This window comes from Mandrillus leucophaeus, unplaced genomic scaffold, assembly GCF_000951045.1.
Source record: "Mandrillus leucophaeus isolate KB7577 unplaced genomic scaffold, Mleu.le_1.0 Scaffold582, whole genome shotgun sequence".
Taxonomy (NCBI): Eukaryota; Metazoa; Chordata; class Mammalia; order Primates; family Cercopithecidae; genus Mandrillus; species Mandrillus leucophaeus.
Window position 1 is genome coordinate 195,663 of NW_012106275.1, and position 23,430 is coordinate 219,092.

Consider the following 23,430-nt stretch of genomic DNA (forward strand, 5'->3'; position numbering starts at 1 on the left):
ATGGCTACTCTGCCTGCCAGTATCAGTAAAACTCAATATTGCTCTGGTACAACTATTACACACTTGTTATTTCAATCTTAGGGAAATTTCACCAATGCAAGGGATCTTGGTTCTGGCCCATTTCTTTCTTTGTCCATATTCAAAAGCAATCAGTTCCTAACTGCCTAGCTGCCATGCATGGGATTCATAAGGCAATGGACTTGGTGTCTGGGCAAGACAGTTTATGGGGTTGTTGAATTAAATACACTATTGGAGGCTGGGCACGGTGGCTCACGCCTGTAATCCCAACACTTTGGGAGGATGAGGTGAGCGGATCACTTGAGGTCAGGAGTTCAAGACCAGCCAGGCCAACATGGTGAAACCCCATCTCTACTAAAAATACAGAAATTAGCTGGGCCTGGTGGTGCACACCTGTAATCCAGTTACTTGGGAGTCTGAGCCAGAAGAATCACTTGAACCCAAGGGGAGGTTACAGTGAGCCGAGCGTACCACTGCACTCTAGACTAGGCGACAGAGCTAGAGTCCATCTCAAAAAAAAAAAAAAAAAAAAAAAGGAAGCCCCTAAATACACTACTGGAGCACTGAGAGTGGCCAAACTATAGCCTGCTAGGGGTTACAGAGGTCTGCCTTTGGACTTACGGCACTGGACCTTAGATTTAACATCATTTAACGAGATTTTTCACCTACTATAAAGAGAAAAAAAAAAAAAAGGACAAACTGAAACTGTTTGAATTTTACCATCCAAGTGACTATGGGGTGCACTGTAAACTGGGTGTCAAACCACACAAGACTGTATGCATTTGTGATAATTCAGAGTCCTAATCTCCAAAATGTATCTTATTGATATACTTTGCACTAATGTCCCTCTGACTCTCAGAGAATCTCATTATTACCCTGGCTCTAGGCAGGTGGAAGGCTGCACTGGGTGAGACTCTGGAGATATGGTTCTGCCACTTATGTCTTCCTTGCACAGGAAGGGAAATCAACGGTTCTTTGAATATAGTAATTGTGGATATTTGAACACACATATCCAATAAGCAACATGGTTAGGTTAGGACCCTCTGAAAGGTTTCTGATGGCTTCACACTCTTATCAAGAGCAAGCCTTAGTGTGGGAGGGAGGTCTGCTGTGGCGCTGGCACTTGTCACATTGTACTCCAACCTCTTGCTCCCTGACACTCACCTGTTATCTCTACACCCTTGGTGTAGTCTCCAGGATAACCTTTACTGGCCATGACAACAGTTAGGGCGGTGTGGTTTTCTAGCCAAACAGGCAGAGATGTGCAGAGCAGTCCATCTAAGGTGGACTGAATCACTTCATAAAGATCACTTTTAAGAAGTGGGAGGATTACCTGGAAAAACATAATCCACATGGCAGGTGAGATAAATGTTAGTTTTCCTTAAACATTGTATTCACTAGGGTACTAGCAGAACTTGCACGAACTTCCCAAAGGTAATTACTTCCAGGCTGATAAATTCCAAGATTAAAATAACACATATCTTCTACTAAGTAATACTTTGATATTTTTACCCACTTGGCACTCTGGATCACCAAAACGGCAATTAAACTCTAGAACTTTTGGGCCATCCTTGGTCAGCATTATTCCAGCATAGAGAATACCTTCATTAAAAAAAAAAAAAAAAAAAGAGAGAGAGAAAGAAAATCGACAATGAAGACACTGTATTACAAATATAAAATCTACTACATAAACTTCTAATAATCAAAGTTTAGGAAAAATCATAAACATTAAAAAAATGGTCCATTAAAAACTGGTGAAAAAAAGAGAATGGAAAATAAGTTTTATCAAAAGTGCAAAGTTACTCTATAGGTGGCTTCCATAGTAACGTGAGTGGGCCTACCTGTATATGGAGTACCCTCTTGCTGCATGCCATCCACTGTCCTCTGAAGAACAGTATCTTTAATTTTTAGTAATAGATCATTAGAAACCTGGAGAACATGCAGAAACACTTAAATGTAACAGGTAACTTAAAAAGTCTAAGAGGTATTACATGGGACAACAGAAGGGGATGATGAGGATAACTCATTTTTTTACTACCTGAAACAGGCTGAGCACTTTGAACTTGAAAGATTTAAATTTTCTCAACCTTCACAATGACATCAAGTAGGTATTTTAGCTTTATGATTTTCAAGAACACACACCTTTAAAAGAACTAGCCAAAAATAATTTCCCAAAACCTAACAGAAATGAAAGAAGTTCTCTCCTACCCTAAGGCTTCTTTGTATCTTTCCCAGTATATGCTGCATATTTCATAAGCCTATATAGGTTAAGAATCTGGACTTATGAAAATAATTGTAAAAATTAGACCCCGAGATAGTTCCTAGAATCCACTATTACCAAATGGTAGTTTTAATACAAGTGTTGGGATTACAGGTGTGAACCACCATGCCTGGCTGGCCTATACTTATGAAGTCTTTAAAAAAAAAAATGAAGTTTATTTTTAATCTTTCTTTTTTTGAGGTGGAGTTTTGCTCTTATTGTCCAGGTTGGAGTGCAATGGCGCAATCTTGGCTCACCACAACCTCCGCCTCCTGGGTTCAAGTGATTCTCCTGCCTTAGCCTCCCGAGTAGCTGGGACTATAGGCATGTGCCAACGTGCCTGGCTAATTTCTGTATTTTCAGTAGGGACGGGGTTTCTCCATGTTGGTCAGGCTGGTCTCAAACTCCTGACCTCAGGTGATCCACCCGCCTCGGCCTCCCAAAGTGCTGCGATTACAGGTGTGAGCCACCATGCCCAGCCTATTTTTAATCTTTTAAGCAAGAAAAATATGTAAAGGGGCACTATATTAGCACAAACAATTATGAGTATCATCAATGAAAAGAACAGATGAGTTTCTGGATTGCTAACCTACTGGTAATATATGCCAACAACACAAATTCCTAATAAAAACTGTGTAGAAGGCCAGGCGTGGTGCCTCACGCCTGTAATCCCAGCACTTTGGGAGGCCGAGGCAGGCAGATCACAAGGTCAAGAGATCGAGACCATACACTGGCCAACATGGTGAAACCCCACCTTTACTAAAAATACAAAAATTAGCCTGGCGTGGTGGTGTGCGCCTGTAGTCCCAGCTACTCGGGAGGCTGAGGCAGGAGAATTGCTTGAATCCAGGAGGTGGAGGGTGTAGTGAGCCAAGATCTCTCCATTGCACTCCAGCCTGGTGACAGAGTGAGACTCCATCTCAAAAAACAAAAACAAAAACTGTGCAGAAATTGTTTGGAAACGTGTTCTCTGTTATAAAGTAGAAAGATCAGAACAAATTCCGATCTGACTTGGTTCTCAATTCACATCACACACACACAGATACACACAGACAACACTTTTGTGCTGAACCACGGATATCCAAAGATGAATCCAAGACCACAACAGGCTCCCATGTGTTAAAAATTGGGTGTAGAGAGGAGGGAATAGGAGGATCTATTCAATCCACACTACAGATTGGCTTATTTTGGTTCTTCAAAAAAGGCTTTTAGGAAAAGTTACTTTTAGAGACCAGAAAAGATACTCTTCATTTAATTGCTGATTAGTAACAATTTATAGCAACAAACAAACAGAAAACAAAACAAAATATAAAGTACCATCTAAGAGTTCTCTGAGAAAATCAAACTACTACAAGACTTCAGCAGAGTCTTCAGGAAGTACCTGAGGGGCCGGACAATAGGCTCCCATTCCCCCTGTGTTAGGGCCGCCATCTCCCTCCAGTAATCGCTTATGGTCCTGCGCCGGTGGCATGGGGGCCACAGTCTTGCCATCAGTGAAGCACAGACACTATAAAGAAAACAAAATAGTCCATTTATGTTAACTGTGAAAAAGTAAAAAAAGAAATTTAGTAACGCAAACTATATGTCCCTTAGTTCTTTGAGGAAAAGCTTTTTTTTTTAAACAGAAAAATGAACTAAAACATCAATAACATTAAGCTACATACATCAAGAATCACAATGTACTCAACTTCTGAAGGATTTGTAATTTTTGAGGTAAGTCAGAAAAAAACCAAGCTACTCTCAAAGTAAAAGATTTCAACCTTTTCCCCACTTTAAGTTTCCAGGCATTAAAACTTGGTTTAAGGTGACTTTATTTATTTTGCAATAAACTGTATGTGAAAGAAAAAGCATGAATGTTTGAATTAATTCAGAACCTCAATAATGTGTGATATAAGTCCAAGTGCCCCACTAACACACTAGGGATGACTAACAGAGGATCAATTCTTTTTTCATTTGCACCCCCCAACAATAAAGGTATACAAATTCCTTTGTAACTGCTGGGTTTACGTTTCTAGATGAAGCAACCAGAGTATATCAAGTCTTTTCTGGGGTACATAGGTCAGATGACAGCTTCTTACACACTATAAAAGCCAAAAAGATGGATATACATACAGACACTTCTTCTCCGTCAAGAAGTTCTTCAATGACAATTGTTTCTCCGGCTGCTCCAAAGGCTTTCTCCTGATTGTAAGTTTTTTTTTTTTTTTTTTAAAAAAAAGAGGTTTGGTAAGTTTTCAATATTTACTTAGTTGACTTTTAGCATTATCCAGCATTTGTATTATGAACCAGTGAGTACTGCAATTTTTCTTTCCCTTTCAGAAAGACTCAAAGGGAACATATAAATGTTTCCTATTTTTAATGTGGCAATAGTGTAGCAAACACTGGTATAGATGGAATAAACATATCTCTAATATTCTCCTGAAGATTTGGTGATCCAGTTTCAAATAACGTATGGGAAAAACAGATGTTTTCATTATCACCACTTAATCCTCACTTCCGATTATAATTATACATGTTTGGCTGTAATAACTATACTAAAGAATGCCTGTGAAAGTAGATTTCTACAAGGACAGAAAACCCACAACAACAAAGATCGATCACGAAAGACAAAGCATATTCATTCATTAATTTACTTCTCTTAGACCCGGGACACATGGGACAAATACTTTTGTCCTCACGGATGGACATAATTTATTTATATGTTTTAGAGTCTGAGGATTTTCTTTCAGTGGCAGACAACAAAGGATGTTACAATTTACTTCAAAATAATACAATCATGGTTTAGTTTACCATGTAAATCTGTAATAACTATTTTGTAGAGATGGATTATAACATATGGAATTATAAAAAATAACTTACCCATGTGTTTGCAAAATAGATTTTCCTTATTGTGAGGAACATTTTTTAAACTTAAAAGGGTATTTATTCAGTATGAATAGAAAGGTAAATTTTTTCAAAAGACTCAGCCTACCTGCATGATCTCTTGTACAGCTTTGCAGGCCTCTTCTTTGCTCTTTGCAACAATCACCCCTTTTCCAGCCGCAAGACCACTGGCCTTCACAACCAAAGCAGGGAAGTCTGCACTGTAAAGACAGAGTAATCTTCAACATCCAACAAACTACTACAACTCAAGATTTTAAAATGCTGTGGGATTTTGTAACGATACGCTATAGCAATGACTGAAAAGCAGAATGAAAAAAATTACTTATCATTCCAACACATTTTGATGTACTTCCCACCAGGATGTTTTCCCCTACATATTTCTTTATAGTTGTAATCATACAGTACCTATAACTTTGCTTTTTTCATTTATCATGAGATTATATAGGCAATATCTTTGAAGAACAGGTGTATAGAGTACATATGGTATAATTTCTAAGACACCAAGTAGCAAACAGTACTCTCATTCAAGTAGAAAATGCAGCTATATAACAACAAGCATACACAGACCATTTCTGGGAGTACATATACTAAATTATCAAGTGGGCCTGGGGGTCTGGAAGGAGACTTACCCAAAGTAAGTAACAAAACTGTTACTTGCTCAAGGCATCTGGCTACTAGGAAATGATAATATTCAGTGTTTAAGAAACTCTGTAGCATATGAATGGAAAAAAATGAAACTGATACAACTGAAAGGAAAACATACCAGGTAGCAGAAATGTCAACAAAAAAAGGGCAAAGGCATGTGTCTACTAACACTCATTAATTGCTCAATGCTTTCCACGTAGTAGAGAACAAAGGATGCTTAATTTTGAAATCTAAAATTGCAATAGTGGTGGCAGATGACCAAGTGATGATTACTCACTCTGGTTAATTATTTATGATAAAAAAAAAAATCGATGTTCTTTATGTTGTAAGATGCCACCATGTTTGTCAATCTGGCTGTGAGGCCTAGTGTGATGGCTCACGCCTGTAATCCCAGCACTTTGGGAGTCAGAGGGACGTGGATCTCTTGAGCTCTAGAGTTTGAGACCAGCCTGGGCAACATGGTAAAACTCAGCCTTCTATAAAAAATACAAAAACTAGCTGGGAGTGGTGGTGTGTGCCCATTGTCCCAGCTACTTGTGAGACAGAGGTGGGAGGATTGCTTGAGTCCAGGAGGCAGAGGTCGCAGTGAGCCAAGATCACACCACTGCACTCCAGCCTGGGTGACAGAGAGAGACCCCGTCTCAGACTGGGGGGATGGTGGGGGCGGGGACCCAAAAACCAAAAACATGGCTGTGAAAAGAGAGCAAAACTGCAGAACCAAGTGTATTTTACCCTCGAGGAGCTACTCAGATTTTATTAAACATGTCACCTTCCTGCAAGGCCACAAGATCGTATAAACTCCATATGCATAGAATCCCATTTTATTTTGGTTCTGGAAAAAGACAACCCACATAATATTTATTGAGAAAGCTTTTTCCATAATTATTTTACCATAATCTTGTGACAGCCTAAGGACCTAGCATTACATTTTCAACACAGAAGTAACCTGTATATTTATTTAATTTTTTTGAGACAGGCTCTCACTCTGTCACCCAGGCTGCAGTGGAGTGGCGCAATCCTGGCTCAGTGCAGCCTCCGCCTCCTGGGTTGAAGTGATCCTCCCACTTTGGCCTTTAGAGTAGCTGGGACTACAGGTGCACACCACCATGCCTGGCTATTTTTTTTTCTGTATTTTTTGTAGAGACAGGGTTTTACCATGTTACCCAGGTTGGTCTCTAACTCCTGAGCTCAAGTGATTCACCTGCCTCGGCCTCCCAAAGTGCTAGGATTACAGGTGAGCCACCGCACCTGGCCATTGACCTGTGTATTTAAATATCACAACTAAACAACTGTCCTTCACAGGCAACCATTTACCTACCTCATAATGAAGCTGCAGGCCTCTTCAGGTTTGGTGAAAGCCTTCCATTGCGCAGTTGGGATTCCATGTCTGTCCATAAACTCTTTGGCAAACCTTTTGCTGGACTCTAACTGAGCCGCTTCTGCTGTTGGGCCAAAGCATCGCACTCCTGCAGACGTCAGGTTCCCAACAATCCCTATGGATGAAAACAGTAGCCTTAGGTGAACCAAGGTCTCCCCAGGAACTTTTCAGCCTGAAGATGAATTAGTATCAGACTATACCTACATCTAGACAAGGCAGATGACTGGTGGCAGAGGATAACTAACTTTTTCATGTTGTCTACTGGATAGACATAAAATGCTACTAACGTTATTCAAATCTATCAAAAGTTGTTATATTTGCATATATGGATTATTAAACACACACCAGAATACAGCAGAATAAAGACATATAAAATGTTTTCCATGGCTGCAAATTTGATCTCTAACTCATCATATAATTGATGCTTGGGAAAAAAAATCTAGACTCCATAAATTTCGAGAGTGAAAGTTCTTTTTCCAATATAATATTACAAATTCTCATCTGTAAACTAAATTGGATTAGATGATCCCTAAGCTCCTGTTTGCACTGAATATACTGCAACAATAAACAGAAACAAACTTTACCAGCAGCCAGAGGTGCTTCTGGTCCAACAACTACGAATTCAATTTTCTCCTCTTTGCAGAATTGAGCAAGGGCAGTGTGGTCACTGATTGAGATGGCTGTAAACAGAAAAAACACTGCATTTACAAAAACATTCCTCTTAAGTAAACTAAGAGTCTCACTAAAAACAAAGTTCTGTAATTTTGTATGCTTGTTATCTGTTGGTTTTCTTATAATGGCAGAGATGACAGTTTCAACATTTGAAATTCAGACGAGGGTGCATTAGGCTAACCAACAAAGCTCAGTTCTCAGTTCTCATTGTAGACAGATGAAAACACCAATAAACTTCCCAAAAGAGCCACAAAGTACCATCTCCATGATATTGTTCATGTCACTAATATTGATCACGTATTAAACAAAAAACATACCATAAGATATATTCAGAAATTGGTCTTTTAATGTCAATCATTCAATTATACTAAAAATCCACTATGTGCTAGGTACTATCTTCAGCACTGATATTAAGATGTCAACACGGCTGGGTGCAGTGGCTCACGCCTATAATCCCAGCACTTTGGGAGGCCGAGGTGGGTGGATCACCTGAGGTCAGGAGTTTGAGACCAGCCTGAACAACATAATGAAACCCCGTCTCTACTGAAAACACAAAAAGTAGCTGGGAGTGGTGGCAAGTGCCTGTAATCCCAACTACTCGGGAGGCTGAGACAGGAGAATCGCTTGAACCAGGGAGGCGGAGGTTGCAGTGAGCCGAGATCACGCCATTGCACTCCAGCCTGGGTAACAAGAGTGAAACTCCGTCTCAAAAAAAAAAAAAAAAAGATGTCAACACAAGCAAGGTCCCTATACTTAACATGTTTACAATCTGCTGTAGGAATGCTGGGTAATAAATATACAAACAAAAGAATAGCAAATATGAACAAATTAAGCAAATTTGATATGGAGAGAATTGAGAGGCTACTTCAGGTTGAGACAGGAGGGATCTCTTTGGGGCGGAGCTGTTTAAGCTAAGAACTCAATGACACTTTTAAGAGGAACCTCTCTTTTCCAACCTACAAGTCAGGTAAATTTTCCTCTGTGGACTTCTAAGTAACTAGTGGTAGAATCAACCACAACTGAACATCGTTTGGCTCCATAGGTGCTCTCCTGCTTCCCTGTGTCTGGACCACCATTTGTTAAGTCAGCTGAAGTCTGCAAACACTCTGCCATTGGTAGAGTGCAAGAAGTGATATTTGTGAGGTACAGTTGTCCCTCCTTATCCTTGGAAGACACATTCTAAGACCCCAGTGGATGCCTGAAACCACAGTGCTGAACCCTATATATAGTATGTTTTTTCCTATAATATAAATACCTATGATAAAGTTTAATTTACAAATTACGCACAGTAAGAGATTAACTATCACTAATACTAAAATAGAACAATTATAACTATATGCCAGCATCAGCTTTGGAGCCATTATTAAGTAAAACAGGGTTACCTGAGCACGTTCACTGAGATAACATGATAGTCAATCTGATAACCGACAGGGTGACTAAGTAACAACATGGATATGCTGGACAACAAGATTCACCTATCAGGTTGGACGGCACAAAATTTCATTATGCTATGCTAGACTGGTGTGCAATGTAAAATTTATGAATTATTTCTGAAATTTTCCATTGAATATTTTTGGACTACAGCTGACTGTGGGTAACTGAAACTGTGGAAAGTGAAACTGTGGATAGGCTGGTGACTACTGTATAGGGTCCAAATCCAGAAAAGGTAGGGTCCTCAATCTGTAGCAACTACCTGACTGTGATTAGGATGGAGTACCATGCACTTTGGATTAGTGGTCCTGAACACAACTAGGCTGAGCAGGGTCAACTATATCAGTATAGAAGAGGGCAACAAGAGGAAGAGGTCTCTTAGTAGTCTTACAAGACTACTTGTAGTAGTCTCATGACAATCTTAAGAGATTTTGACGGGCTGGCCTGTATGACCTCAATTGCACATAAACTGTCCCAATTCTCTAATAAACAGATATAATACCTCACCCCTAGAACTAAGATCCCAGAAAAGGAGGTATTTTCTAATTTGTCTTTTTCTTATTCTTTTTGGTCTTATATACATGCCACTATCCTCTCACAGTTTGTGGCTTGCTAGGTCCATGCTCTTTTTTCCATAAATACTATGTGCCACATAGGGAACTAAGCACTGTGTACACCATGCAAAACAAGACAGAAAAGTTCCTTGCCCTCATGGAGCTTACATTCTAGAGATTATATTCTAGTGGGGGAAAAGAACATAGGACACAGACAATAGTGAGGTAAAAACAAACACAGATATTCATGATCATAAACAAATGAAATGGGGATGGACACTTGCTTTTAGTAGGAAACTGTAGGAGAGATATAATTAAGGAGGCTAACATTTTAGTGGAACTCTGAATAATGAGACAGTCATGGTAAAGGGTGGGAACAAATATAAAGTCCAAGGCAGCAAGCTTCTGCTTGGGAAACTGGTAGGACAGCATTGATAGGGTACACTGAAAAGAGAAAAAGGGATATAAAAGATCAGGCTGGAAGAGCAGGCAGAACACAGACTGCACGAAGGGCTTTGTAAGGCATGGAAAGGAGTTTGAGTTTTATTCTAAGTATTATTAGAGTACTGAGGAGTTTCTGAAGCCACTGACAAGCTTAATGTAGGATATGAACTGACCATTTTTTCATTTTTGTCAATTAAGAGATAAGGGTGGAGGCCGGGCACGGTGGCTCATGCCTGTAATCCCAGCACTTTGGGAGGCCGAGGCGGGCAGATCACCTGAGGTCAGGAGTTGGAGATCAGCCTGATGAACATAGTGAAACCCGGTCTCTACCAAAAATACAAAAAATTAGCCAGGTGTGGCGGCATGTGCCAGCTACTCGGGAGACTGAGGCAGAAGAATCTCTTGAACTCAGGAGCCAGAGGTTGCAGTGAGCTGAGATCATGCTACTACACGCCAGTATGGGTGACAGAGTGAGACTCTGTCTCAAAAAAAAAAAAAAAGAGAGAGAGAGAGAGAGATAAGGGTTGAGATCTATCTATTAGAGTTACAACTGTTAAAAACTTTGTTTTTTGAGACACGGTCTCTCTTACTCTGTTGCCCTGGCTGTAGTGTAGTGGCAAGATCACAGCTCACTACAGTCTTGACCTCCTGGGTGCAAGCAATCCTCCCACCTCAGCCTCCGAAGTAGCTGGCACTACAGATGGGCACCACCATGCCTGGCTAATTTTTGTATTTTTTTTGTAGAGATTGGGTCTCACTACGTTGCCCAGACTGGTCTCAAACTCCTGGCCTCAAGAAATCCTTCTACCTTGGCTTCCCAAAGCGCTGGGATTATAGGTGTGAGCCACTGCACGTGGCCAGAAAGTTGTATTTAATAGCAATACTAAACTTTTTATTTACAAAAATACATATCAAAAATGCCTTTAATCTGTATTAGGCACTTATTACTTTTCCAATGGATGTGTTTTATCAGGTTTACAACAGTTTAAGATAAGGAAATGCCATATTCTGAACAATAGGTTACCTTAAGTTTATAACATACGACAAGCATTCAAATTACCAAATAAATTTTAAGGTCAAGGAAAGCACTCAACCCTGAATAGCAATCTATATTTTATTTTATTTTATTTTTTGAGACAGAGTCTTGCTCTGTCGCCCAGGCTGGACTGCAGTGGCGTGATCTCGGCTTACTGCAAGCTCCGCCCCCTGGGTTCACACCATTCTCCTGCCTCAGCCTCCCGAGTAGCCGGGACTACAGGCGCCGCCACCACGCCCAGCTAATTTTTTGTACTTTTAGTAAAGACGGGGTTTCACCGTATTAGCCAGGATGGTCTGGATCTCCTGACCTCATGATCCACCAGTCTCGGCCTCCCAAAGTGCTGGGATTACAGGCATGAGCCACTGTGCCCGGCCTATCTTTATTATCATAAAGCACAGATATGGTTGACAGCATACCATTAATAACAAATCATAACAATTACTCCCCACTTTAAAACATGATTACCGTTATTTGAAATCTTTTCAGAGCAGGCAGTGCCTGCATTTCCTGGGGCAACCAACACTTGTTTGACATGATGAGACTGTGCAAGTTTCCAGGCCAGCGTATGTTCCCTTCCTCCACTGCCAATTATAAGTACTCGGGCTGCCATTGCTCTGTCTGTAAAGCAGAAATTCCAAAGGAAAATGAAACCTGCAGAAAGAAAACCACAGTTGGTATCTTAGGATGCACATTTTAGAAACCCAGGAATGGGCATGGGGGCTCATGCCTGTAACCCCAGCACTTTGGGAGGCCGAGGCGGGTGGATCATTGAGGTCAGGAGTTTGAGACCAGCCTTGGCCAACATGGCAGAGCCTCATCTCTACTAAAATATAAAAATTAGCCAGGCATGGTGGCGGGTGCCTGTAAATCCCAGCTACTCAGGAGGCCAAGGCAGGAGAATTGCTTGAACCTAGTAGGCAGAAATTGCAGTGAACCAGGATCACGCCACTACACTCCAGCCTGGGCAACGTAGCAAGACTCCATCTCAACAAAAAAAAAAAAAAAAGAAAGAAATCCAGATTTGTAAATATAATTTAAGTAATCATTTGTACTCATACAAATTACATTTTCATCCAATGATTCATTTTTGAAAAACTGGGATTGATAATTTGAGAAATATGACTGTGGTCACAAGGGTAAGGGAGGTATTTCAAAAAGAAGGCAGGCTGGCCTAGAGAGCTAGGTTAAGGAGTCAAATGATGACTCTCAGCTCCTTATGTGATATAATCTCCCTTCTCTGGGCTTCACTTCAAAAAGATTTAATAATCATCATGCCTTACTTATGAAATGAATCTTCATGTTTTAGACTCAAAATGTATTACAAAATATCAATTTTTAAACCTTGAAATCTTAACGATAATCAGATTATCATAAATTGAAGGATATACTGAAAACGGGTAAGCAACTTTACACAAAAAGGGCCACATGGTTCTGTCAAACTACCCACCTCAGCCACCTTAGCAGGAAAGCAACCAAATATAATACATAAATGAATCAATGTGCCAATGTCCAGGAAAACTTAATTGACCCATAAACAGGCAGTGGGTCAGAGGTCACTGTTGCCTATCAGTACTTTAAGTAGTAGGAAACCATCAAAGGTTTGTAACAAATAAACATGACTCGCTTTCAATACAACTTTATGTATGGATACTATAATTTGAATTTCATAAAATTTTCACATGTCACAAAAACCTCATTTATTTCCTGTTCTTTTTCTCAATCATTCATATCTGGTGAGCTGTACAAAAGCAGGCAGCAGCAGGATTTGGGATGTGGGCCATAGTTTGCTGATTCCTAATTCAAACAGTGCAATATGCTAGAAAATTGAGAGAGAAGGCAAAAATCAAATTACAACTCATTTCGCTTTAGTTCTGGCACCTGAGACTTAGAAGAATGGATACAACAGCAGTGTAACCTAGGAGATTAACTGAAATGGTATTTACAAATAAGCACAATCTAGCACTCAGCAGTAGTAAATGTTAACTTGTTACATTTACTTACCACAAGGCAAACTGGTAACAGAAAAAGAAAATTGAAAACTTCTTTTGATGATGTTGGGATTACATATATTAAGAAAAATGTAAGCTGACAATATATACAACTAACATTTTTTGAGCACTTACCTTGGGCAGGGTAAAATGCTTGTCATGAAAGAATCCTATGAAGGATATACTATGACTATCACCAATTTGCAGATAAGACAAGGAGGCCCAGATAGGTAAATAACTTGCTGGAGGTCACACAGGTAAGAGGGGGTAGAGCCTAACAGAAACAATTTTGCTTCAGATTCTCTCAAGTGAAACGATGATCATTAAAAATTTGAGAAAGGAAAAAAAACCCTGTTAAATTACAGTCTCGGAAGCAAAAGCTATTTTAGTGTAATGGGAAAACACATTTTACTTGCCATGCGTATCTGAAATAAACAGTTTTTTGTTTTTTTTTTTAGACAGAGTCTCGCTCTGTCGACCAGGCTGCCGGGCAGTGGCGTGATCTCGGCTCACTGCAACCTCAGCCTCCCGAGTTCAAGCGATTCTCCTGCCTCATAGCCTCCCAAGTAGCTGAGATTACAGGAGTGCGCCGCCACGCCTGGCCAATTTTTGTATTTTTAGTAGCGACGGGGTTTCACTATGTTGGCCAGGCTGGTCTCAAACTCCTGACCTCCAGTGGTCAATCCACCTTGGCCTCTCAAAGTGCTGGGATTATATCACATACGGCCAGAAACAAATAGATGTTCAAATCTAGAGCAAATGTTACATCTTTAGTTTGAATATACTAGTAGAGTGGGAAAATTCTCCTGTTTAATGAAAACAGCGTTACGACCCAGTAGTGAGGACGCCTGGGCTCCAGAGTCACACACAGCGCCTCGGCCTGGGTAGAGACCCTGCCCCACACTAGCAGGGAGACTCTGGGGGACTTCACTAACCTTGGGACTCATTCATCAGAATGGGTAACATAAGGAGAATAAGACAGGCAAATAAAGCCACATCGGAGGATACGGAGAATAAAGCAGAAACCAATTACAAAATTAACCAAGTAATCTGTTAGAGACAACGGATGCATAAAGAGAAAATCTGACAAAGTACACCAATTTAGGGTTATGTTCTAAAAATGCATAAAGACACAAAAAGGCCTTGATATCTTAGAAAACAGGAAGAGTAAAAAGAGCAAACAGAAACTTCGCCTAACAGTAACAAGTGAAAAGCACATGGTCAACCCCCACCCACCGCATTTACAAACAACACGAAAATTTCTACAAACCAGTTTCTACGGTTTCACTCAGTTCCCGATCTTAAATCCCCAAACCAAAGCCTAAGCGCGCTCTGTGTAAAACCTGAGGGGGCTTTACGCACCGACACCAGGCTGCCACCTGGCTCCAGCTCACCCGCTCGCCGGAAGTGGGCCCACTGGGACCGGCGCGGGACCAGCGCGGGACCAGCTCGGCACCGCCCCTCACCGCCCCGCCCCGCGGCGGCTTCCCTGCCCCATTGGTCCGCGCGGCCCTGGGTCTCCGCGGCGAGCATCTAGTGATTCCCTCCCGCCCTGGGCGCGGCCTGACTGCTCCCCAGCCAAGACACCCAAGCCCTAGCACGTTCATAATGTGACAGTGGTATGGGGTGCCACGCAGTGTTTCCAGGAGCTCCGAGGGGGAGCGCCAAAATGCTAAACCCATTCTTAGCCAATTGTGCACCGCTCACGAGTCAGAGCTGACCAGCTACCGCGGAAAAATCTCGTGACACGCCTGACTCCTGATGAGAGTAAAATAAACCAGGCTTTGAATGCCGGTCACTTAGAACATCCGGCCTAAAATGAGGCTGGTTATACGACGCACTGGGGGAGACACAGGGCTACAGCCAGTTCTTCCTTCGCATCCCAGCGGGGGCGGGGGCTGAAAAATTTTCTCCCGGATGCATATCCCTGTCGAAACTGAACTTGGCGCCACCTGCAAGCGCCTGGAAGCCCTATGTTAAACACTGGGTTGCCCTTCTTGCTCCTCTTCTTCCTGGCCTTTAATCTCAGGCGCTTAGCAAGCCTCTTAAGGCTTCCAAACACTGCTGGGTACTGACAACTTAGGCGGACACAGTCGCCTCAAGAGAGACGGCTCCTGTAATGGCGCCTGCGTCAGACACTAACATGGCGGACATAGTCGTGCGCGGCGCAAACGTCAGCACCTCTACCCCAGCCGCTCAGAAACAGCGGAGGAGAGCAGGGCCGTGCTCACTGATTGGTCCCTCGGTGGAGCGGGCTGGACCGGGCGTTCCCTTTGGAGCCAATCAGAAAGGCGAGAGACCGAATTGGCCGCTGCGCCTCCTCCCGAGGCATGCTGGGAGCCTGGAGGACTAGCGAGGAGGAGTTGAGAGAACGGAGCGGACGCCATGGCGACCAACATCGAGCAGATTTTTAGGTCTTTCGTGGTCAGCAAATTCCGGGAAATTCAACAGGAGCTTTCCAGGTAAACGCCTCCCAGATTCTTCTGCTCCCAGCGGACCGTTAGGGCCTCACCTAGCCTTCTTTGGCATCTTTCTTCGGAGACGCCGTCGTTCCTCGGCTCAGGCCCCGCCTGGGCCTGGGATCCATTTTCCGGGCCCCCCCCAACCGCCCCCCCAGCCGCTCCCTTCCTTCCCCCTCGAGGAACTTCGCCTTTTCCGAGGTAACCCCAGACTCCCTGTTTTAGAACCGAGTTAAGATGCTCACCCTTCTCCCTTGTTTGGTTCCCCCCTGCCGTTTAGCTACTCGTAGGCCCGGTTGTCCGCCAGGGACGGGCCTAGTTCCTTCCTCAGCTCCTCCTCCGCCGCCGCGTATCCCCTCCCCCTCTCCGCCTCCGCGGATTTTGCCGGCCGGTGCCTATGACCGGAAAGGGTCTCTAACGGCCGTTTCTTGAGTAATCTTAAATCCTCTTTATTATTGCGAGCTTCAGAGCGCTTGGGGGTCTGGATCTATTAATAAGATTATTCGGAGCCTAGTGTCCTGTAGTGTCTATCAGCCGTTCTAATAGTTAAATGTTTCAATTAAAACTAACTCAAACTAATATTTGCTACTTTGTTAAAATACTCGAGATGACGATGGAAGGGGACTTTGAAATGGTAGTGATTAATTACAGCAAGTGAAAGTGGACTTTGTGTGTAGGTCTGTTATTTTTTTGCTACCCCTGCCCCAGTTGACACGCTATTTTTGTCGTTGCTGGTAGACTTTACATAATTTGCGCTTGGCTTCACAAAATTTGAAGGCGAAGAGGTTGTTAAAGAAATGGTTGTTTAGTCAGGAAAATAGTGTATCATGTTCAGCGGTTGTCTTTCGGTATTAGCTTTGTATAAGATACTCAGTTCTTTAAAGTACAGAGGTAGGAAAGAGATCTTGAAACGTAAATGTTCCGAGTTCGAATGTTTTTAATTGTATTTTAAAAGTTGAGTGCAAGAGCAGTACGTGAATTTGAAAATGGGCCGAAAACCAGTTGTAAGTGCCCAAAGTAATACAGGATTATTAGGGCAATGATGTATTATTGCTAGAATCATCACTTTTGCAGAATGTTTTGTTTTTTAAGAGGAAATAGATCCACTCACATTGCTTTTTAAATATCTGTGATATTGCTAGTAGTGTTTTAGGATGAGAAGAGACCCGAGCTTAGAGAATATAATTTTCCTGACAAATCTTGCTGGATGCTTTAAGTAGTTGTTTGCTTAGTTTAACAAGCTGTGTTTTTGTAGCTTTTAAAAGCTAGTCTTTCCTTTAGAAAATGAGTGTTTTATTATAGAGAATTTAGAAGAAATGAAAAAACTCACATTATTGATATTCTTATGTCATTTTTCCCCCCCCATGTATTGTGTGATATGTGATCATCTTGTATTGATCATTTTTCCAGCTAATACGTTGTTAACAAGTTTGTCCCTCCCATTCTGTCTTTTGGACTTCTTCATGACTGCGTAGAATCCCGTTGTAGGAATATATTGTTGCATATTTAGGTGGTTTGAAATTTTCATTGCTTTTCAGTAAATGCAGTTAACAGTTGGTAGCTTTAAGATGAAATCATTACTTCCTTGTAGATTAACTTTTAAAACCATAATTTTCTGATTTTCAGATTTGTCATAATCATGTATAAGTGCTTAGGAAAATTGTAAAATAAAGTGCTACAGAAAAGAATATCTAAAAATAATAGTAGACGAAGCACTTTATTACTAGAGGAATATGCAGTTTCTCTTCAAGCAACACACAATGCATTATCAGTCTGCAAACAAGTTTTTGATTATTTGCCATTTCAGTGAGCTATTTTTTTTCTCATCTGCTTTTATGTAAATTAGAGTATTGAGGCTGACAGATAGTTAAAACAAGTTATCGAACTTCTGTTATAGATGGTGTGTAAGAATATGGCCTCTGGTTTGAGTACCAGCTTCACCTCCTAGTAGCTGTGTGACCTTCAGCTAAGTTTCTTCATTTATAAAAGAATAATAGTGGTGATCTTAGAGTTGTGTTAGGATTAAATGAGTTAATGTAGAACAGTATGACACTAGCTAGTAGTCAATAAATGTTAATTAATATAATTATAATTATACAATTCATTGTATTAGAAAACCAGATGTTCCTTGATAACATTTAGGTAACTCCTGAATTTTTTTTGGTTTTTCATCATTCAGACTTTTATCAGGTAGTGAAGCATAATTGTTTTATGTGTTTTCGTTTAGCTAAAATTGAAGTTAAAATCAAACTGTTGCTGAAATTATTTGATTTTTCAAAATTTTGCAAAGTCACACGAAAATAGTAGAAATTACTGGGCGAATGACATGTTCTTACCTATTTAAAGATTTCTCTGGCCCTGTGAATGGAAAATGTGTTAAGCCATCTATGCTTTTACTGTTGGTATAAATGCCACTTGTTTTATGTGAGTTTTTTAAACCACGGTTCTTGATAATTGTGTAAAAATTACATAAATTATTTTCCTTTTTAAGTTTAGTGGCATTTCAATAACAATGTAAGCCTGGACAGAGGTTACAGGTTACCCTTTTTATTCAGTGTGCCTGTGGCTAGCTTTTGTGTTCCTTGATACTATTGATGGTGATTGTGATTTATGCACAGGTGTGGCTTTAATGTAGCCATGGTTTCTACCATAATGTTAGGCCTTTTGATTTATGACTGGGCTCTTATTAATTTTTCTCCCCTGAGAGAAATATATGGGCAACCCAAAAGCCTAAAGTTAGATTTCTGAATTTATTTTGTTTAAATAAGAGTGTACTTAGAAACCTGTTTTAAAGAGTTTTTCTTAGTTTTCATAGTTCTGAAAACTTTAATTGTATAAAGTGAAATGTCTTAAATATAAGTAGATCCTGTTAAGGATACATTATTAGTGGTGAATATCTAAAATAGGAAAAAGGTAAAATGTCTGACCGTCAGTACAACATATGATTATTGTAATTACTCGGATTACTCTTTTTATTAATGATATGACAAAATATTAATGAATTTCGATAACTTTTCATGTCAAGTGGAAGGAATGAAGGCCAGCTGAATGGTGAAACAAATACACCCATTGAAGGAAACCAGGCGGGTGATGCAGCTGCCTCTGCCAGGAGTCTACCAAATGAAGAAATAGTGCAGAAGATAGAGGAAGTACTTTCTGGGGTCTTAGATACAGAACTACGATATAAGCCAGGTAAGTTGGAGATAATTAACTGTCTCAAAAATTTTCTTTTAAGAGTTTTTTGAAATTTGAAAGTTAATACTAGTGTTTGACCTTAGTATTTACGATATTTATTAAATTAAAAACTTCAGGCTGGGTGCAATGGCTCATTCCTGTAATCCCAGCACTTTGGGAGGCTGAGGTGGGTGGATCACCTGAGGTCAGGAGTTCGAGACCAACCTGGCCAACATGGAGAAACCCCATCTCCACTAAAAATACAAAAATTAGCCGGGTGTGGTGGTGGCTGTCTGTAATCCCAGCTACTGGAAGCTGAGGCAGGAGAATCGCATGAACCCAGGAGGCGAAGGTTGCAGTGAGCTGAGATTTTTATTTTTATTTTTTGAAACTCCGTCTCAAAAAAAAAATTCAGTAAATTTAAGCTTTTTAAAAATTGATTTAATGAAGATTTGCTTGTTTACATTCTCCATACTTCCACTGAAACACAAACATTGATGTACTTATTTGCTCTGCTGGTAGAATACAATTTTTATCTTTGACTTAGTTTCAGTTTATTTGATTCAGTTTCTTAGTATCAGGAATTTGAGCATGCATTTTTATTAAACAGTTGCGTAAAAACATCCATCACACTTAAACTGCAGTGGATGAGGAGGAGTCATTGCTTGAATATTTAGCGTTTTTTGGAATTGATTAATCATTGTTTAGAAATGAAGGATTTAGCCACAAAAATAACAGTCATTACCTTGATTTAGTTCTGGAATCAAGTTTGTAATATGGTTTGTCCTTCTCTTTTTTGGGGGGAACTTTAGCTGTGCTAAAGTAAATAAAGTTCATGACTCTCACAGACTTTAGCTATCCTTAGATTCATGACTCTTAACAACCTTGATTGAAGTATAACTTAGCTAACATTTTGTATTATGAAACAATAGAAAATGATTAGTTTTGCTTCGGCCTATGTCAAGTGTTGATTTGTTGATTTATTTTTTTCTGTAGTCTTAATGGCTCAGATTTCTGATGAGCTTTTTTTTGGGATCCCTAAGATTTATCTAATTTGATACTGGCATTAGAGTAAATAAATCTCATTTGGTTGTTAAAGTTGAATACTCCCATCTGTTTAGGGTATGTAAATTCAGACCTTCTTAAGTTATAAATTAAGGACTAAGAATTTCCTCTCTAAAATCAGTATTTTCTAAAATAGAAACATTTAAAAAGTTATTTATTAGTGGTTTTAGAATAGTATTGGGGGAAAATGTTATTTTTATTAGAATGTGACAACATAGGCATAATAAGGTAAAATTTGAGTTCTCTGAATATTTTATATTTGTTGTTCAGATATTTTTATACTCTGTAGAAGCAATCACTAACCTTTGCTGAAAGCTTATTCTGTGCCAGGCATTGTTTGATGTACTTTGCATGTTTTAACTCACTTTATCCTCTAACTGTAGAAGACACAACATGTGTGTCAGTAATTTGGCCAAGACCATTAACCTAGTAGTGATGATTGAGGATTCAAAAGTGGCAGTCTGTTTCAGAGCCAGTGCCATATTGCTTCCTGTGTAAACAAGGGGTACTAATCGCAAAAATTTTATTATGTGGGTATTTTTAATAGGAATGGTAGCAACTAATAACATGAAATATATTCCTTGACGAAAGTAGTTTAAAAGTAATTTTGCTATAATTTGAGAGCTGGAGGAAATAATTATTTTATAGAATTTCGTGAAACATATCTTAATGTAATTCAAAGTAAGTTTTGGTGTTAAACTAATAATTTATTTTTAAACCAGGCATTAGTTGTGGAAAGAAGTATCAGAAAAGTAGCAGTCTCCAGGATGTTTTATGAAAAATAGTTTATTGGGTAACTTTTAATTTAACGTGAGGTGTTATACTATGAGTTTTTTTTTTTTGGACAGAGTCTTGCTCTGTTGCCCAGGCTGGAGTACAGTGGTGCAATCTCAGCTCACTGCAACCTCCACCTGCTAGGTTCAAGTGATTCTCCCGCCTCAGCCTCCCAAATAGCTGGGACTACAGGTGCATGTCACCATGCCTGGCTAATTTTTGTATTTTCAGTAGAGACAGGGTTTCACCATGCTGGCCAGGCTGGTTTTGAACTCCTGACCTCGTGATTCACCTGCCTCAGCCTCTCAAAGTGCTGACATTACAGGTGTGAGCCACTGCACCTGGCCTGTACTACGGTATTTTAACATGGAATGTAAATATGGGCTTATATAATTTAATCTAACTCTAGTTTGGGGAATGTCTGACAAAATTAATTTCTATTACTTTCAGACTTGAAAGAGGCCTCCAGAAAAAGTAGATGTGTATCTGTACAAACAGATCCTACTGATGAAATTCCCACTAAAAAGTCAAAGAAGCATAAAAAGCATAAAAACAAAAAGAAGAAAAAGAAGAAAGAAAAGGAAAAAAAATATAAAAGACAGCCAGAAGAATCTGAGTCAAAGACGAAATCTCATCATGATGGGAACATAGATTTAGAATCTGATTCCTTTTTAAAGTTTGATTCTGAACCTTCAGCTATGGCGCTGGAGCTTCCTACAAGAGCATTTGGCCTGTCTGAGACCAATGAATCCCCTGCAGTTGTGCTAGAACCTCCTGTAGTATCAGTGGAGGTACCAGAGCCACACATCTTAGAAACTCTGAAACCAGCTACAAAAACTGCAGAACTGTCAGTTGCATCTACATCAGTAATCTCAGAGCAGTCAGAGGCAGTAACGCCAGAACCATCCATGACAAAGATTCTGGATTCCTTTGCAGCAGCACCAGTGCCTACTACAACAGTGGTGTTGAAGTCATCTGAGCCAGTCGTAACAATGTCAGTGGAGTATCAGATGAAGTCTGTGCTGAAATCTGTGGAGAGCACATCTCCAGAGCCATCCAAGATCATGTTGGTAGAGCCCCCAGTAGCAAAAGTGTTAGAGCCTTCAGAAACCCTTGTGGTATCATCAGAGACACCTACTGAGGTGTACCCTGAGCCAAGCACATCAACAACAATGGATTTTCCAGAGTCATCTGCAATTGAAGCGCTAAGATTGCCAGAGCAGCCTGTAGACGTACCATCGGAGATTGCAGATTCATCCATGACAAGACCGCAGGAGTTGCCGGAGCTGCCTAAGACCACAGCGTTGGAGCTGCAGGAGTCGTCGGTGGCCTCAGCGATGGAGTTGCCGGGGCCACCTGCGACCTCCATGCCGGAGTTGCAGGGGCCCCCTGTGACTCCAGTGCCGGAGTTACCTGGGCCCTCTGCTACCCCGGTGCCAGAGTTGCCAGGGCCCCTTTCTACCCCAGTGCCTGAGTTGCCAGGGCTCCCTGCGACAGCAGTGCCTGAGTTGCCAGGGCCCTCTGTGACACCAGTGCCACAGTTGTCGCAGGAATTGCCAGGGCTTCCAGCACCATCCATGGGGTTGGAGCCACCACAGGAGGTACCAGAGCCACCTGTGATGGCACAGGAGTTGCCAGGGCTGCCTTTGGTGACAGCAGCAGTAGAGTTGCCAGAGCAGCCTGCGGTAACAGTAGCAATGGAGTTGACCGAACAACCTGTGACGACGACAGAGTTGGAGCAGCCTGTGGGGATGACAACGGTGGAACATCCTGGGCATCCTGAGGTGACAACGGCAACAGGGTTGCTGGGGCAGCCTGAGGCAACGATGGTGCTGGAGTTGCCAGGACAGCCAGTGGCAACAACAGCGCTGGAGTTGCCGGGGCAGCCTTCGGTGACTGGGGTGCCAGAGTTGCCAGGGCTGCCTTCGGCAACTAGGGCACTGGAGTTGTCGGGGCAGCCTGTGGCAACTGGGGCACTAGAGTTGCCTGGGCCGCTCATGGCAGCTGGGGCACTGGAGTTCTCGGGGCAGTCTGGGGCAGCTGGAGCACTGGAGCTTTTGGGGCAGCCTCTGGCAACAGGGGTGCTGGAGTTGCCAGGGCAGCCTGGGGCGCCAGAGTTGCCTGGGCAGCCTGTGGCAACTGTGGCGCTGGAGATCTCTGTTCAGTCTGTGGTGACAACATCGGAGCTGTCAACGATGACCGTGTCGCAGTCCCTGGAGGTGCCCTCGACGACAGCGCTGGAATCCTATAATACGGTAGCACAGGAGCTGCCTACTACATTAGTGGGGGAGACTTCTGTAACAGTAGGAGTGGATCCCTTGATGGCCCCAGAATCCCATATATTAGCTTCTAACACCATGGAGACCCATATATTAGCATCCAACACCATGGACTCCCAAATGCTGGCGTCCAACACCATGGACTCCCAGATGCTAGCATCCAACACCATGGACTCCCAGATGTTAGCGTCTAGCACCATGGACTCCCAGATGTTAGCAACTAGTACCATGGACTCCCAAATGTTAGCAACTAGCTCCATGGACTCCCAGATGTTAGCAACTAGCACTATGGACTCCCAGATGTTAGCAACCAGTTCCATGGACTCCCAGATGTTAGCAACCAGCTCTCCCAGATGTTAGCAACCAG

The 23,430-nt window shown here is 41.5% G+C and overlaps 2 protein-coding genes across 4 annotated transcripts in view; one reads left to right on the forward strand and one right to left on the reverse strand.

Annotated features, from left to right (window-relative positions):
• Positions 1-15,497, reverse strand: part of GART (phosphoribosylglycinamide formyltransferase, phosphoribosylglycinamide synthetase, phosphoribosylaminoimidazole synthetase) — a 37,487-nt gene extending 21,990 nt beyond the window's left edge. The window contains exons 1-10 of one of the 3 annotated variants that reach the window (XM_011999119.1): positions 15,265-15,497; positions 11,790-11,975; positions 7,769-7,864; positions 7,125-7,299; positions 5,250-5,361; positions 4,391-4,459; positions 3,660-3,785; positions 1,860-1,947; positions 1,535-1,620; positions 1,183-1,351 (exon numbers count right to left, since the gene is read on the reverse strand). In XM_011999119.1, the coding sequence (XP_011854509.1) occupies positions 1,183-1,351; positions 1,535-1,620; positions 1,860-1,947; positions 3,660-3,785; positions 4,391-4,459; positions 5,250-5,361; positions 7,125-7,299; positions 7,769-7,864; positions 11,790-11,934 (1,066 nt within the window). In that variant the 5' untranslated portion in view covers positions 11,935-11,975; positions 15,265-15,497. Of the gene's footprint in view, positions 1-1,182; positions 1,352-1,534; positions 1,621-1,859; positions 1,948-3,659; positions 3,786-4,390; positions 4,460-5,249; positions 5,362-7,124; positions 7,300-7,768; positions 7,865-11,789; positions 11,976-14,674; positions 14,882-15,191 lie in introns of those variants that run through there. The other 2 variants (XM_011999120.1, XM_011999118.1) reach the window with 2 other exon arrangements.
• Positions 15,498-15,536: 39 nt separating this feature from the next.
• SON (SON DNA binding protein) overlaps positions 15,537-23,430 on the forward strand; it is a 33,681-nt gene continuing 25,787 nt past the window's right edge. Inside the window, 3 exon segments of the mRNA XM_011999117.1 lie at positions 15,537-15,774; positions 18,797-18,963; positions 21,235-23,429. Coding sequence (XP_011854507.1) covers positions 15,698-15,774; positions 18,797-18,963; positions 21,235-23,429 — 2,439 coding nt within the window. The 5' untranslated portion in view covers positions 15,537-15,697.